This window comes from Electrona antarctica (genome assembly GCF_951216825.1).
Source record: "Electrona antarctica genome assembly, chromosome: 24".
In the NCBI taxonomy this organism is placed as follows: Eukaryota; Metazoa; Chordata; class Actinopteri; order Myctophiformes; family Myctophidae; genus Electrona; species Electrona antarctica.
Genome location: NC_136803.1, coordinates 33,216,715 through 33,232,883, shown reverse-complemented (window position 1 = coordinate 33,232,883; position 16,169 = coordinate 33,216,715). Strand labels below are relative to the sequence as shown.

The 16,169-nt window shown below is 44.1% G+C and overlaps 1 protein-coding gene across 2 annotated transcripts in view; it reads right to left on the bottom strand.

Moving 5' to 3' along the window:
* Positions 1 to 691: 691 nt before the first annotated feature.
* Positions 692 to 16,169, bottom strand: part of LOC306917546 (guanine nucleotide exchange factor DBS-like) — a 111,249-nt gene continuing 95,771 nt past the window's right edge. For both annotated transcript variants that reach the window (XM_079495839.1, XM_079495838.1), the window contains exons 17-30: positions 15,926 to 16,041; positions 15,109 to 15,178; positions 13,618 to 13,710; positions 13,051 to 13,143; positions 12,336 to 12,461; positions 11,338 to 11,559; positions 10,571 to 10,663; positions 9,541 to 9,619; positions 9,298 to 9,364; positions 8,293 to 8,399; positions 3,470 to 3,579; positions 2,735 to 2,847; positions 1,914 to 2,017; positions 692 to 1,421 (exon numbers count right to left, since the gene is read on the bottom strand). In XM_079495839.1, the coding sequence (XP_079351965.1) occupies positions 1,342 to 1,421; positions 1,914 to 2,017; positions 2,735 to 2,847; positions 3,470 to 3,579; positions 8,293 to 8,399; positions 9,298 to 9,364; positions 9,541 to 9,619; positions 10,571 to 10,663; positions 11,338 to 11,559; positions 12,336 to 12,461; positions 13,051 to 13,143; positions 13,618 to 13,710; positions 15,109 to 15,178; positions 15,926 to 16,041 (1,473 nt within the window). In that variant the 3' untranslated portion in view covers positions 692 to 1,341. The remainder of the gene's footprint in view (positions 1,422 to 1,913; positions 2,018 to 2,734; positions 2,848 to 3,469; positions 3,580 to 8,292; positions 8,400 to 9,297; positions 9,365 to 9,540; positions 9,620 to 10,570; positions 10,664 to 11,337; positions 11,560 to 12,335; positions 12,462 to 13,050; positions 13,144 to 13,617; positions 13,711 to 15,108; positions 15,179 to 15,925; positions 16,042 to 16,169) is intronic.

Here is a 16,169-nt window from a genome sequence, read left to right as displayed (position 1 = left end):
ACGAACAAGGGCGGTGGCGAGTGAGTGAGAGCAGGCCAGAAAACACACAACATGCAAGAATGTGCATATGGAATGGATACACAGATTCATGTGCATTATGCATGTATTATATGCACACACACACACAGACACACACGCGCACGGACACACGGACACACACACACACACACACACACACGCACACGCACACGTGTGTGTGTTAGGAACCAAGCAGCCCCGAGAACTGTCTGAAAGGAGGGATTATGCCACCTCTCTATTTATCCACCTGTTAAGTGTATAGGTGTCATAAGCATGTCCGAGTCTGACCACTAGGTGGTGCTGTTGTAGGTTACAGTGCAGGCCGTTTCCTCTTATCAAAAGTAGTAGTTTTATAAACTGAATGGATTCAGAGTCTTTCGTGTTGGACAGTGACAATGTGACGGCATTCAATTATTTCAAGAAAATGAAAATGAAACAAACAAACCAACAAAAAAAACATGACACAGACCCCAAAAGCTCATTGGCTAATTGAGTGAGCAGACCCGCAGCTCATTGGTCATAAGTTAACTACAGCAACACTTAACACCCACTTACCCAAGTAGGTGTGTCATGTAGGAAAAAAAAGTGACAAGGCTTTGAGGTAGCGTGCCCCCCCCACCCACCCCCACCTGACAGCCCCCCCCCACCCACACCCCGAAATACCTGCCCCTCCCTCAGAGACGCTCACAGGGCACGCTCCCAAATCAAACGGTTGGTATAATTTGCAGCCAGCTGCCAGTTATCACAGTGCATGGATAAACGTCTGACGCTGCTGAGACATCATTCTGATGTCTGGATGATGATGCAAAAAATGGCCTTGATCAGCTGACGTGAACAGCAGCTCGAGCTTAGGTTATTCTTTCTTTGTAACTGCAGGTGGGTTGTGTGTGTATATATATATATATATATATATATATATATATACACACATACATACATACACACGGTTGAGGGGAAAGTTGGATGTTCTGCATATAAGTAAGTATAGTGCTTGCGGGATGTGTTTGTATTTGTAAAGCCCGTTATTGTACCAGATATGTTATTTAATTAAGCTGACAGATGAGTATACGCTTAATATCAGGAAACACGTAGGTTCAGTGAACACCCACATGTTAAACACCGCAATCAACCACCCCACCCCAGCTAGCAGTTATATGCCATGTTCAGGTGGAAGATCAATCCCTTAAACCTTTGATTGTTCTCAGTTGGCCAGCTGGCGAGCGTTGTGGCTCCTCTTAAATTGAAGGTTTAACCGGTTTAAATGTAGGTCCGGGAGGGTCAGGGGAGGGTTTACAGTTAGCTCTGGAGTCCCGGAGGGTTTCTTCAGGGTTTGATGTCAGAGAAGCTGGTGTAGGTCTCACTGCAGCTGGACGACGTGCTGAGGTTCCCTGAGACGCTGCCATCTACAGGACAAACAAGGAATTGCAGTGGATAATACGTTCATGGAACACTGAAACGTTATATTATAGATCATATCATACATGGGCAACTGGCGGCCTGGGGGCGGGTACAGGCTTTAGTTCAGACATACTATTGGACGGGTACAGGCTTTAGTTCAGACATACTATTGGACGGGTACAGGCTTTAGTTCAGACATACTATTGGACGGGTACAGGCTTTAGTTCAGACATACTATTGGTCCGACTGTCATTAGAGCGACAACCTACCTCAAACCCTAACCTAGCTTCAGTCTAGTTTTGAGCTTGTATATCGGCTATTTTTGCTACTATGACAGAAATATGCAATGTGGCCCCCTGGAGTGAGTGTGGAAATGAATATAGTGGCCCTCTCCATCGTCAAAGTTGCCCACCACCCCTGAGATAAATGTTCAGATTAGACTGAGGAACTGGGTCTATAGCATATATACCCGGGTTAATAGACAGTTAGACACCCACCTGAGCTGCTGAGGGACTGGTTTGACTTGGACTCGGAGATGAGACTGAGGAGGTTGGCTGCTGCTACCCAGCCGTCCTTGCTGCTCCGCAGGTTCTTCACAAACCTGGAGAACGACGAAAGCAAAAAGCAGACTTCATTCACTTCACCAGGTGACTTCAATCATATATCCGTCAACCGACTAAGAATGCATTCATATAGAGGGTATGCGCATGCATGAAGTGAATGGCAAATCGAGTGGCAAAGTGAGTTTAACGTCGTTTAATGCAATCATATTGGACTTTTGGATGTATGGGCTGTCAAGGCCAGAAAGTACTTTGTTGCTACTCAGTAGGTTGTTTCCGCATAACTTCCGGGTTTGATGATGTCACGTGCATACCCTCTATTATAAATGATCAAATTGTTGTCACAGTGTCTCAAATCTATTCCAATACAAGACCATGCACATATTATGTTGAATTATTACGCATTCATCCTGTTGTCTTTCCTGAGCCTGCTCGGAAGATTTCACGACCCACTTTTGAGTTGTAACAGTTGAGAAACACAGTTTATACACAAGAAAAGAAAATCCATTTGTAACTCGGAGAGTGTACTCAAATGATGTAAACAGAAGGGCCATTTGGTCCCATGTGTACCCTTTCAGAGTGAACCGAGGGTTTTAATGTGTATGATTCATGATAACTACTTCTGTATGTACATGATGTATTGCCATGCGTTTTTGTTCTTGCCTAATGTAAATCGCTCTGGATTAAGAGCATCTGCTGAATGCCTAAATTGTAATTGTAAATTGTAGGATGTTGCGGTGCGAGACTGAAGGCTCTACCATTGTCCGTCGTCTCCCTCCCTGATCAGCTGAACCACGTCTCCACTCTTCACGGACAGCTCCTGAGGACTCGTCTTCTCACAGTCCGACACCACCGTGTATTTTCCAGGACACTGCAGAGGGTCAGAGGCCAAGAAGGTCAAGGTTGAATTAAAGACATGGCCTGGGCCGGCTTAGCGGTCCAGGCACCTTAGCTGATACTCCAGCCTTTTCAGTGTGTTGCGGGTTCGAGTCCTGATCCTGATGAACTTTGCGGCGTGTCTTCCCCCACATCTCTCTCCCCATTTCCTGTCTACCTTACTGTAATCTAGCAATAAAGGCAAGAAAGTCCAAAAAATAAATAAAAATAACAAATAACAAATGATTAATTATGAGGGGAATCTCATTTTGGAGGAGCACGTTCTTGGTTTCTGTCATGGCTTCCGCCCACCCTTTCATGTCAAGGACCACCAAATTGACACCAATGAGCCCGCGGACCCCCATTTGAAAAAGATATGACAGGGACCCCCATAAGAGAAGATGTATGTCCCCGGACCCCATTTTGAGAGTAATGTAAAATGTAAAAATAATGTAAAATGAAATTTGGTTTCATTTTACACTCTCAAGAGTTAAATATCTACAAGGGTCCATTTGGTTACCACCACCTCTCCATCATTTAGCATGGGGACCACCTGGAACCGCCTCAAGGACCACCGGTGGTCCCCGGACCACTAGGTCCGGGGTCACTGCGCTCACCAGCTTCTTTACGGCCTCGTCCTCGGGGTCAGAGTTCATGGGGTCCTCGCCGCTGGAGTACACATCGTGCTCTTCCGACGCGTCCACCGATAGAGATGCTTTGTTCCATCCTGGGACGGAAGGAGAGAGAGAGAGAGAGAGAAGTGGAGGAAGGAGAAGAAAGAAAAGGTCATAATTAAACGAAGGCATATCGGAGAGAGGGTTTGGGATGGAGTGAAGAGGAGGGGGTGATGTTGGAGGAAAGGAGGGAAGATGGAACAATGATTGGAAACGGAGGGAGAGAAAAGGGTGCATAGAAGACATTAGGATGAGTGACTGGCATTTTTAAACGGATCGTGACATGGGAAAAAAAAGTTTTTGTAATCAATTCAAGATAAGGAACCTTGTGGTCACATCTTAAATCTTGTGGCCATGACAATACTTAACCTAAGCATGCCAGGTCGCGTTTCTTCTTTTGAAGAGAAGAGTGTTCCTATCTGGATTTAAATGTCACATTTATAGTCAACCAAAATCTCTGTAACTCAAAGAAAGATTTTTCAATTCAATTAAATTCAATTGAATTCAATCTGAAATCCATGCAGGAGAGACTTCTGCCTCAAGCCACAAATATCCACTCTCTAGTCTCTACCCAAAGAGACCCAGAGCAAAGGCTCTGGGTCGAGTCCCATTGTGTCACCTAGTAGGTTACGTAAGGTAAATTTATTTAGAAGAAAACTAAAATAATTCTATTTTGGTTATGTCTTCATTATTGTTGATAAATCATTTGAATTTCCAGTTGCATTTATGGAGTCGAACCCTGATGACAGACTCAATACTCAAGCAGCAAGGAGGACACAGTGGTAACTCGACAATAACTCTTTTTGGTTTGTTCCTGGAAGCACACCACAGCAACCCCAAAGCACACCACACCACACCAAGGGTAGATAGCAGTCAGAAGAATGGCGCTGATTCGAGGGAGAGTAGGCAGTATATTACTGTAATATACATACCACCTCTAATCAAATCAACAGCTCTCTGTGACCACCCCCCCAAGCACAGCACAGCACAAAGCAAGCAGTGCTTGATACTGGCTGTATTTATACCTTGCCTCTTGCTCTGTAACAGGCTAGAAGTACTCATCCACCTTGCTCTGGCTCTGCCCAGAGAGACATGGCAACAAGGCTCTGGATGGAGAGAAAGTCGGTAAGTCAGTCAGTTATTACCCATTTAGACCGGACACTAGATTCTACAAATGTCATCTAAATTCTGACAGTTTTATGAAAATCCTATGTTTCTGTGTCAGTGGTTCTTAGACTACTTCATGTCAAGGAGCCCCAGAATTATATGCAATTTGCCCGCCGACTCCCCATCTGAAAATATGTTGTTCCAGGGACCCCCACCAGAAGCAAAGATTTGAGTTAAAAACGATCGCTCTGAAAGAATATATATTCAAAGATTTGCGCCACATTTTCACGATTAGATCTACAAGCTCGTAGCGCGGCACTCTGTGCCGCGCTATGAGCTTGTAGATCTGCTATTTTTCAATAGCCAAAGTATACTGTAAAGTGTAATGCTTATAACACCAACAAGGGGTTCCCGTCCTGAATGGGGTAAAATGTTGGCTTTAGTTGGATCCATGCATGAAGTTCCCACTCCAAAAGGGAGCCATATAAGTTATAACGCCATGCAGTCAGTAAACCAGTATGTTGTCTTTCTATTTGCTACTGGTCAGTTACAGCTTTATCAACGGACACCGCTCCAGTCCAAAGGTCGGTCATTCACACCCCAACACAACGCTGTCGCTCAATGACAACGTTCTAACTGGTCTGTCTTATTTCCAGTGCTCTCAAGAAACTCACAGCTGGGGCAAAACAATACGCGTGGTTCATTTGACATGAAGTCGAGATTACACAAGATTAAAACCCATTTACAATGTATATGGAATGACCAGCCTATTGTAAAAGTTGGAGTGTGTGTGTGTGTGTGTGTGTGTGTGTGTGTGTGTGTGTGTGTGTGTGTGTGTGTGTGTGTGTGTGTGTGTGTGTGTGTGTGTGTGTGTGTGTGTGTGTGTGTGCGCATGTGCGTGTGTGTACACAATGGAGAATTCCCTCTTTATAACAGCTAGGATTTTTAGACAGACAAAAGAAAACACACTGCAACAAGATTAGGATGGAATGGATCGATGGCTAATGGAGTCATGTGGAAATGGAGCTACTCAGAGTGGAGTTTAATTGGGATCTAGCGACAGAAGCTACAGTATACCTTTAAACCCAAACGGTGTCGGGTCACTCTTGACCAAGTGGCGTTTGGCGCTGTGGTCAGGGCTCAGGGTTGGGCCTGACCCCCAAGCAGAGAGGCGGAACGGCAAAGAAGAACAAAAGATTGGAAGAGAAAGGGAAGGTAAGGAAAGTTTAGAAATGCAGGGGCAGGAAACCATATTAACCCATTTAGACCTGATGCCAATTCTAAAAAAAAGAAGTCTTCAAAATCCTAAATGTTTTCTGAAAAACCTATGTTTCTGTGTCAGTGGTGCTCAATCCTTTTCACGTCAAGGACCCCCAGAATTATCTGTATTTGGCTGCAGACCCCCATCTGAAAATATGAGGTTCCAGGGACCCCCCAGAAACAAAGATTTGGCCTACCCAAAGATTTGCGCCACATTTTCACGCTTTTTGAAGAATAGCAGATCTACAAGCTCATAGTGCGGCATGGGCTTGTAGATCTGCTATTTTTCAACAGCTAAAGTATAACATAATGCTTAAAACACCAAAAGCGGTTCCCGTCCTGAATGGGTAAAAACCTTATCTAATGAGCAAATTACATAATTTCGATGACATTAACTTGACTGGACTTGAACACTTAACACCTTTGGGATTTGGTTCCAAATGGGACCACAGAAGGACAGGCTGGAGATAAAGTACTTGACAAAGACCTCACGGTCCAAACGTTGTATGTTCTGCCTGCTGAGTCGCCGAATAAAAGTTTTTTGGAGCATTACAAAGTGAGTTGCGAGCCCCTATAGACAGCTATGTGTGTGGCTGTGTCCGTCTGTCCCTGGCTGTGTCCGAGCACGAAAATAGCGTCATAGCGTTTGTTCCATAGACATATATACATAGACGCCCCTTCCGGCTCTGAGGCGTGTGTCACCATTGAAGGCACTATTTTCCCGACATTCCTTGCGAAGAATAGCGGAAGCAAAGCGGAAGCTTGTCAAGCTTCCGCGTGCGTAACATAAGTCCCGGAAAAGACGCGCTGCGATTGGCCAGTAGTCACTTGAGTGACAGCGAGAGACATGGAGGAGTCACATGAATGACGTCACTTGGGGAGCGACGCAGTCGCCTTCAGCAAATGCCTTCAGCACTTCTAAATAAGAAAGCTGCGGAGAACTGTTGCTTTGTGTTCACTCTTTAATGTTTTCTGTTAGTAATCTAATCCCCCCTGGCTCTGATGTTGTATTGTTAATAACTTTGTTGTTTGTGTTTGTTTGTTTGTCTTGTTTTGTATTGTAATGTATATTGTCATGACTGTTATAAAGATTTGTTAAAAAAAAAAAAAAAAGCCTTCAGCACTGCACTTCCACCTTCATTGCGATACACGTCGCTCCAATTAACTGCAGCGGCAAATGAGGCATCTATTTCTTAATATCTATGGTTTGTTCACCATCAAGTGTCACTGACACACAGACACACACAGGCCAGGGAGGAGGGCTTGTACAGTACAGTACAGTACAGTACAGTACAGTACAGTACAGTACAGTACAGTACAGTACAGTACAGTACAGTACAGTACAGTACAGTACAGTACCACTCACTTCAGACGGGTCTGATTTCTCTTTCCTACGTTTCACCACCAAGAATGGAGGATGTGCGTTACATAATTATTTATTTTTTTAAATTAAGCACATACTGGTGGGGAACATCTTCAATCATATACCAGGTGGGACCAGGGTGATGAAAAGGGATATCGTAATGTTACCGACTTTCAGCAACCAGGGTCACAATGTCTAGGTGGGGGGAAGGTTGTGGGGGGGGGGGGGGGGGGGGGTGGGGTGGTGTTGCACTTATTCTGAGAAAGTTGACTCCCAAAGGCTGGTGCTGTTGGTTACCTTTCTGGCTCTTGAGATTGCTGAAGCCCTGCAAAGTAAAACGCTTTTTAGCCACTGAGGACCGGTCAGTGGTGGGACTGGTCACTGGCTCATCTAGAAACGAGTGTCATGGATGAAAGACAGAGAGGCATAGAGAAGACAGAGAGCGAGAGAGACAGATATAAAGAGATTGAAACAGAGAGGAAGAGACATGAAAGCGAAGGAGATGGAAGAGAACAGGATCTGAGATTAGCCGGAGAATTCAAAAGCAAAAGAAAGCCCCAAGGGGCAAGAGAAGGACAGAATAAAGAATAGACCTGGGAACATTTACCACTGACTTTAAGAAACGTTAGCATGGTCATTGTTTCTTGACCCCATGGTTGTACCAGTTCCAGCATTGGCTTAGAATTTGGTTTGTTTAGATGTGTGTGGATTTTGACAGCAAATTTAGATTTGAGTTTTTTGTCATAGTAACTTGAATAGTTTTAATTTAGTTTGTAGTCACATTTTAGTCACCTGGAATGGCTTGCCTTATAGTGCATGCAACCAAGTGTAAAATGTCTTGTCCACTAGTCACTTCCTAAAATGTTTTGCCTAGTTTTTTATTTAATTGTCAATATATTTAGTCTTGGTTTTAGTCATCATAGCTTAGTTTTCATTTAGTTGCTATTTCGTTTTCGTCAGTGAAAAAAGGCAGTCGAACATCTTTTGTCATAGTATTAGTCGACGAAATCAACACTGCTTTGAATCAACCAATTACCTTTGTGTTTGGGTGAGGAAGAGGAGTTGGCTTCGGATGTTACGCTTTGTTCCCCCTTCTTCTCATCCTGCTTCCTTTGGCTCTTCTGACCGCCACTACGGAACGGACTGACGGAGAGGAGAGGACCGACGAAGGAAAAGATAATATTTGATCAAATAAAGAATAACACGGTAACCTAGAGGTGTGCATAATTGAGCTGCCTGGCTTGAGACAAGCTTTCAAATCCTGACAAATTATGTCAGATATCGAGTTGGACATGGAGAATATAAATTTAATTTAGCTGTGTTTGGATTGAGATGACAGAGAGACCATGACCTATCATACCGAGAGAGTCAGAGGGAGAGAGAGATGGCAGTGAGACCATGACCTTTCATACAGAGAGAGTCAGAGGGAGAGAGAGATGACAGAGAGACCATGACCTATCATACCGAGAGTCAGAGGGAGAGAGAGATGACAGAGAGACCATGACCTTTCACACAGAGAGAGTCAGAGGGAGAGAGAGATGGCAGAGAGACCATGACCTATCATACAGAGAGAGTCAGAGGGAGAGAGAGATGACAGAGAGACCATGACCTATCATACCGAGAGAGTTAGAGGGAGAGAGAGATGGCAGAGAGACCATGACCTATCATACAGAGAGAGTCAGAGGGAGAGAGAGATGACAGAGAGACCATGACCTATCATACCGAGAGTCAGAGGGAGAGAGAGATGGCAGAGAGACCATGACCTATCATACAGAGAGAGTCAGAGGGAGAGAGAGATGGCAGAGAGCCAATAACCTATCATACAGAGAGAGATGGCAGAGAGACCATAACCTATCATACAGAGAGAGTCAGAGGGAGAGAGAGATGGCAGAGAGACCATGACCTATCATACAGAGAGAGTCAGAGGGAGAGAGAGATGGCAGAGAGCCAATAACCTATCATACAGAGAGAGATGGCAGAGAGACCATAACCTATCATACAGAGAGAGTCAGAGGGAGGGAGAGATGGCAGACAGACCCACCTGAGCGAGATGGAGGTGTTGCTGGGACTGGGCGACGATGTGTCTGATGGCCTCTGTTGTCTGGCTTCTAAAACAAAGAAAAACAAAACAGAAACGTGATGGGGTTGTGTGTGTGTGTGTGTGTGTGTGTGTGTGTGTGTGTGTGTGTGTGTGTGTGTGTGTGTGTGTGTGTGTGTGTGTGTGTGTGTGTGTGTGTGTGTGTGTGTGTGTGTGCGCGCGTGCGTGCATGAGTGCGCATTTTACCTCTACAGGCTTTTAGCTGTTCCGTCAGGACCTTACGGATCTCATTGACCCATGATGATTTGATCTCCGGAGTTGGAGCCTGGAGTGGAGACGAAAGACACACACACACGCGCGCACACACACACACATTATCTCTGTTTCCATCTTAGCTCTGTGGTAACGTTGACAGTGTACAGTAAAATCCTCAATCTTAATATATCTCTGAGAGTCCAATCTGAGAATCGCATCGGCAAATATTCGGACTATGCAAGTATGCATGCCCCACTGCCCGTCCCCTCTATACACAGACCAGCTGGCAGCCAGACGCTGACTCAGTGCTCTATAACCAGCTCCGCTGGCCAGCTCAAAGGCGTGCGTGAAAAAGACAAAACCAAATCTGTCTTACATACCGTATGCACAGAACGAACAAACAAGGCGGAATGATGGGGGCAACATTCCAGTCCTGAACTGGCATTGTAAAGGTTTATGTCAAGGTGGACCTTATGGGTCCATTTGGTTCCATGTGTAGTGTGTACGAAATTAGTGTGTTGAAATTGAAAGGGTTGAGAACCACTGCCCTGGATCAGCGGTTTTCAACCCTTTTCATATCAAGGTATTTATTCTGCATTTGAGCCCACGGACCACCATTTGATTTGTCAAACTAAAGAATATGTTGTTATCGTTGAATAGAGGAACTGAACTCAACTGAACAGGTGCTCGTTGGCCGAGGGTTCAAACATGAAAAGATAAAATCGTTGGATAAGATTTTGTCCACATTTCCATGCCGTATTGTTGATGTGGTACCATTAGGAGAGATAACAGGGAAACGTCAATCAAAATAATAATTCGTCTAACTCTTGAGAGCGTAAAATGAAACCAAATGGACCCGTACGGGTCCATTTGGTTTCATTTTACGCTCTCAAGAGTTAAAGATCTATAAGGCTCCATTTGGTTAGCAACTCTCCATCATTTAGCTGGAGGACCACCTGGAACCCCCTCAAGGAACACTGGTGGTCCCCGGACCACTGGTTGAGAACCATGGTTTCATTACCTGCACAATAAAGACCTCTTCTCTGGAGTTGCACCAGATCTCAAATTTCTTGTTGTCTCCTTTGGCGTTCTCTGTGATCCCCACCACACTCATCTGAACACAAAAGAAAGTACACAAAAACAAAAAAACTTAAAGACAGGTCTGCCGCAAACGTTGGAAGGTGGTCTTAGCCGATTGTAATGGGAGCTGAAAAAATCGGACTCATACATGGCCCCAGAGATAACATAGACATAACAGATTTCCGTTTTGGTCAAAGTCAAAGTCGTCCGATTTGTCACACACGTTACCGCAGTGAAATCTGTTCTCTCTATTGGAGCGGTGAGCTGCAGCCGTTCCGTGCTCGGGAATCATTTGATTAGTTGATTTGCCCTCCCCCCAATCCAACCCATTGATGCTGAGTGCCAAGCAGGGAGGCATTGGGTCCCATTTCCCCGTCTTTGGTATATGACCCGGCCGGGGATCAAACCTCGACCTCCCAGTTTCAGAGCGGACACTCTCTAACCACAATGCCACTGTTTGGCCACTGTCTGGACAAAATCTCTAGGAGTGAGTGTGTTTTGAAGAAAATACGCTACGAAAATGTAATCTGGCACAAACGCACTTTATTTCCATGACACACTGTGTCATGGAAATAAAGATGTTGATGAGTGGCCGGCGGTCCTGGAGTACACAATTCAGACACCAGATGGGGGTGTTGAGTGGCAGTAAATGAGTTCAGTAAGACATTCGAGTACTGTTTTTTTCCACCAAACGACGCGTGGACTCACGTTGAGCGAGTGTTTGAAGCTGTACGACGGCGCCTTCTCGTAGCCCTCGCCGTTCTCCTCTCTCCTCTTGCAGAAGAGGAGGGCTCTCTCGTGCAGGAACAGGTGCCTCTGCATGGGCTTGAACCTGGCCAGGTCCTTCACCTTGGCGTGGCCTTTCTTGTGCTCCGTCCACACGCTGAAGGAGCCCTGCATCAGCAGCCGGCCCAGGTCAGAGAGGTGGCCCTGAGGGAAGGAGGAGGGATAAATAATATATTAGCAGCTTTTATTCCAGAACTAGTCGATGTCACCATGGGTCACATACCGTACACTGTACAAAACAAAAATAAAATGAACAAACTGTACAAAAACAAAAATAACTTTCAAAAGGGCACATAGAGCGCCGAAGTCCTGACATCACTCGCTCATCCCCTGGTTCTGCCCGGTTCACGGAAGTAATTTCTCTATGGAGAATAACATGGGGTCATCTTGAAATCGTTTCATATAAGCATTGTGGTCCAAAAATAAACGAGCTGTCTCTGCGTTATTGTCGGGGAGGTGTCTCTGTATCGTTTGCGAGAGTCAGTCAGTCATATGATAGAGTCTGTTTCTAGTGAAAATGTAACTAATTCAGTAGCAGTAACAATAGCGTTTTCTCTCAGTCAGTTGATTCTTCATATCCATACTGTATGAGTGAAACAGCCGGGATGACATGTTTATTTTTCAAACACAGTTCTTGTATGAGACGATCTAAAAAAAACCTATGGGGATTACAATGCAAATAAAAAGTACATGAGCGCGTGGATTTGCGCCCTCTACCGGTATTGACGTCAGACTTCGGTGCTCTATTGCTGTCCAGAGGGGCAAAAGGGCAGGTGCTCTAGCTTCACCTGGTGTCTATCTGTGCACGCCCCCCTGCCCCCAAGGTACACGGTAGCATTTCTAACAGCGTGAATGTGTCAGAGTGGTTTTCTAAACACCAATTCCTCATGACCTCATATCATATCCTCTGTTCCTCTGACCTCATATCCTGTGATAGCGATGAAGTGCATGGAGTCATTGAGAGCCTTCAGGATGCCCAGGATCGAGGAGAGCGCCCTCTGCAGGTCGTCGCAGCCATCACAGCCCCTGCTGTATTTCAACAACTCCTGGAAATATGCAACAACACAATACATACCGTCCAGTCATCGTCGACAGACACATAACTGAAGAATGTTTTGGTGTACACACAGATACAAAAAATGTATGAGCGCATACTGTACGTTTACAGTGTTGATTTCGTCGACTACCTTTTTCCACTGACAAAAACTAAATGGAAACTAAATGAAAACTAAGCTATGATGAGACTGAAACTAAGACTAAATACACTGACAATTTCGTCAACAAATAAAAACTAGACCAAGAGATCCAGTATAAGTCATTTTACAATTAGTTGCATGCTGAAAATAGACAATCTACAAGCTCGCAGCGCGACGCGTTGTGAGCTTGTAGATCGGCTATTTTCAGCAAGTCAATACGACGGCATCAAGGCCCGCCAAAATACATTTTGTTCGACTAAATCAACTGTAGATTTAGTGGACTAAAATCTTACGATATTTAGTCGTCTAAAACTAGACTAAACACTAAAACATTCCAGGTGACTAAAATGTGACTAAAACTAAATGAAAACTATTCAAGAGACTATGACTAGAACTAAAATCGAAATGCCAAAAACAACAGTGGTACACACAGCCCTACCCTGAGCAGTAGCTGGTACTTGGTGATTCTCTGGACAGGTTTGAGGAGGTAGGAGTCCAAGCCAAGTTTATGTTCCAGTCTTTTCTGGCATTCCTATTACAAATAGAAACACACAAGGCCCCAAGACTTATTTTACTGGGAAGTAGAACATGTTAAAAGTCAACACTTTAAGCAGCTACAATTTGAGTTCGCAATGCAGCACATAAATAAATAATAACACATGTAATAACTATTTTCCAGGTATAATAATAATAAATGGCATAGTGACATTCAAAAGGGAGAATTACCACATTAACTTTCCACACCATTTCAGCATGAATGGGAGTGAATGACTAAGAATGTACACTGAAAATACTGTCTGCAGTGAGTCATGTCAAGTATAAGTGTTGTTCTAATAATCTAAATGGTTTCTTATCGCCTTTAGGCATGATCCCATCACCTCTTACATAAATAAATAAGGCCATTCATTGTCTTCTACCATTATATAGCACTGAGTGTGACCTTTGAACGGAGGTGAGTGAAATGTTGTGGCTGCATGGGTGGTTTAAAAAAGGAGAATATTTGGACCTGGAAGAAGGCACAATCAGAGCACTGCCTCCAGAGGCTCTCGGAGCGAGGTTTGTTCTGACAGTAGGCTTCATAGATCTGCAGCTCACCCATCTAGACAGAGAGACACACACAAAACAAATGTGACCAGATTTGACTGAGGAGCTGCCATCTGGAGGCTGCCATTTGCAGCCTCCAGCTTTTCACCAGAGGAGAATGTATTATTATTTATAATAATATATATAGCACAGGCAGATCGACTCTTCACATACTGTACCAGAGCGACATGTAATCGACATGTAAATATGAAATAAATGCTTAGACATGTAGATAGGTGTAAAGTTAAGAGTCCACAGAAGTGAACCTTTCAAGACCGTTTTCTCAACTCGCTGCAAGACATTATCCATATCTCCAAAACTGGTGGGTCAAACTGAACAACCAATATGTCAATTTGAAGCTATGATTCCCTGCTTTCATATGACGTGATACAAATGGCCACATTTAATGTTCTGACAGTAGGCTTCACAGATCTGCAGCTCACCCATCTATATTGACACACACACACACACAGACACAAAACAAACGCCCTGGCAGTATGCCAGGAAACTCTACCAACGTCTACCTGCACAGAGAGCAAGATCGATAGATAACAAGCTGATAGAGGAAGGGATCGATAAACAGGGACAGATAGACAGATAAACACAGACAAAACGATCTGCATTCCACCCATTTGATGGCTATGTATATATACACCGATACAGTCCAGACATGATGTATGAAATGTATACCGATCCTCCTGCCTTGCACAGACCTTTTTGTTCTACCATATACCTTACAAATGTCCTTCGGGATCACTGGGGTGCAATCTAATCAATATACCGCAATGAACAAGACCTAGACAGACCTTACAAGGCAGAGTACAGCATCTTGCAATGGGTCTGGTCCACAAGATTCTCTACACCACCAAGATACCCATGTACCTGTCTAAATACTTCCTTAATGTCAACGAAGTCCACACCCACACCACCAGAGGGAGTTCAACAAACCATGTGCAACCCAGATTCGGCACAAACAAGGGACTAAATTATTTTCGCTCCAATGCCACCAAAATGTGGAACGCCCTACCAACAGTCATTAAGACATGTGAATCCCTTGACTCCTTCAAATGCAATTAGAAACTGGTCCCCGTAAAATCTGATTCCCCCCTATTTCCCCTCACTGTATATGTTTTTTTCCCCTTTTTACCTCCTCAATGATGATTTCCTGTTTTTGGCTATATACTGTAGAAGTGTATATTTGTACGTCTCTAAATGTTATGATGAATTGAACATGATGGACCCAATTGTAATCAAGTGTAATGCTGTATGGTGTCGTCCACAGTTAACAGTTTTGTATTGAGTTGTGCTTGAAATGTACTGTAATTCTGCAAACTGTTAATAAATAACCAACACTTTACTACTTAAATGGATGAAATGGGAGTTATTAGTTATAAGTCAGTAAAAATGTGTGTACCCGCTCTAAGAAGCATCGGCCCACCAGCTCTGGACAGTCTGTGTACGACTCCAGCTCCTTGAGAAACGTCCTGCAGACAGACAGACAAACACAGAACAACTGAAACAGAGCGACACGGGCAGTACTCGGATGTAGTACAGGTAATGAAAACACGGCCAACTAAAAGTTCACTTAAAAAATGTTTTGTATTCCACTGACAATGGGAGTTTGTAGCACAAACTCTGCCAAGTAAAGAGATTATTTCTTCACTCGGGTAGGAACTTAATGCACACTTTTCTTAGGCAGTAGGCATTTTTGTTTTAACACATTCTGGGCGGGAAACCCTTTTGGTGTTTTAAAGCATTATGTTATACTTTAGCTATTGAAAAATATCAGATCTACAAGCTCATAGCACGGCACCGAGTGCCGCGCTATGAGCTTGTAGGTCTGATATTTTTGAAAAATCGTGAAAATGTGCCTCTAATCTTTGAATATATATTACAGAGTGAACATTTTAACTCAAATCTTTGCTCCTGGGGGGGTCCCTGGAACAACATATTTTCAGATGGGGGCGGAGGTCCTCGACATGAAATACTGAGCACGACTGATACAGAAACATAAGGTTTTTCAGAAAACTGAACATTTGCACTGTGGAGAAAAAAGATATCAAGCCAAGTCTTTGAACTGCCTCTAAAATTACAGTTCAGATCAGTGCAAAAGAAGATAATATGCTCGTCTCTCTCCGTCTAGCCTCGATGCCCAGGCTTTCATTTTACTCTCTGTCTGACAGACAGACTGACTGACAGCCAGGTGACTGACGGGCGGCGTGTATCTTTACCTCTTGTGAAACTGGTAGATTTCTGGCATGTTGCCAAACAGGACGTCTTTCTTGTTGAGCAGGGCGCTGGGGATGAGGTGAGTCATCGAGGGGTTGTCCATCTCTGCCGCATAGCCCTAAAGCACAACAGTAACACCTTTAATATCTTATCTACTCCAGTGAATGGCAACCTTTCAAATGTAAAGGACACCCTTTGATAATTACTTCGCTAATTACTATAATTAGGCTAATTACTTCGCTCGTC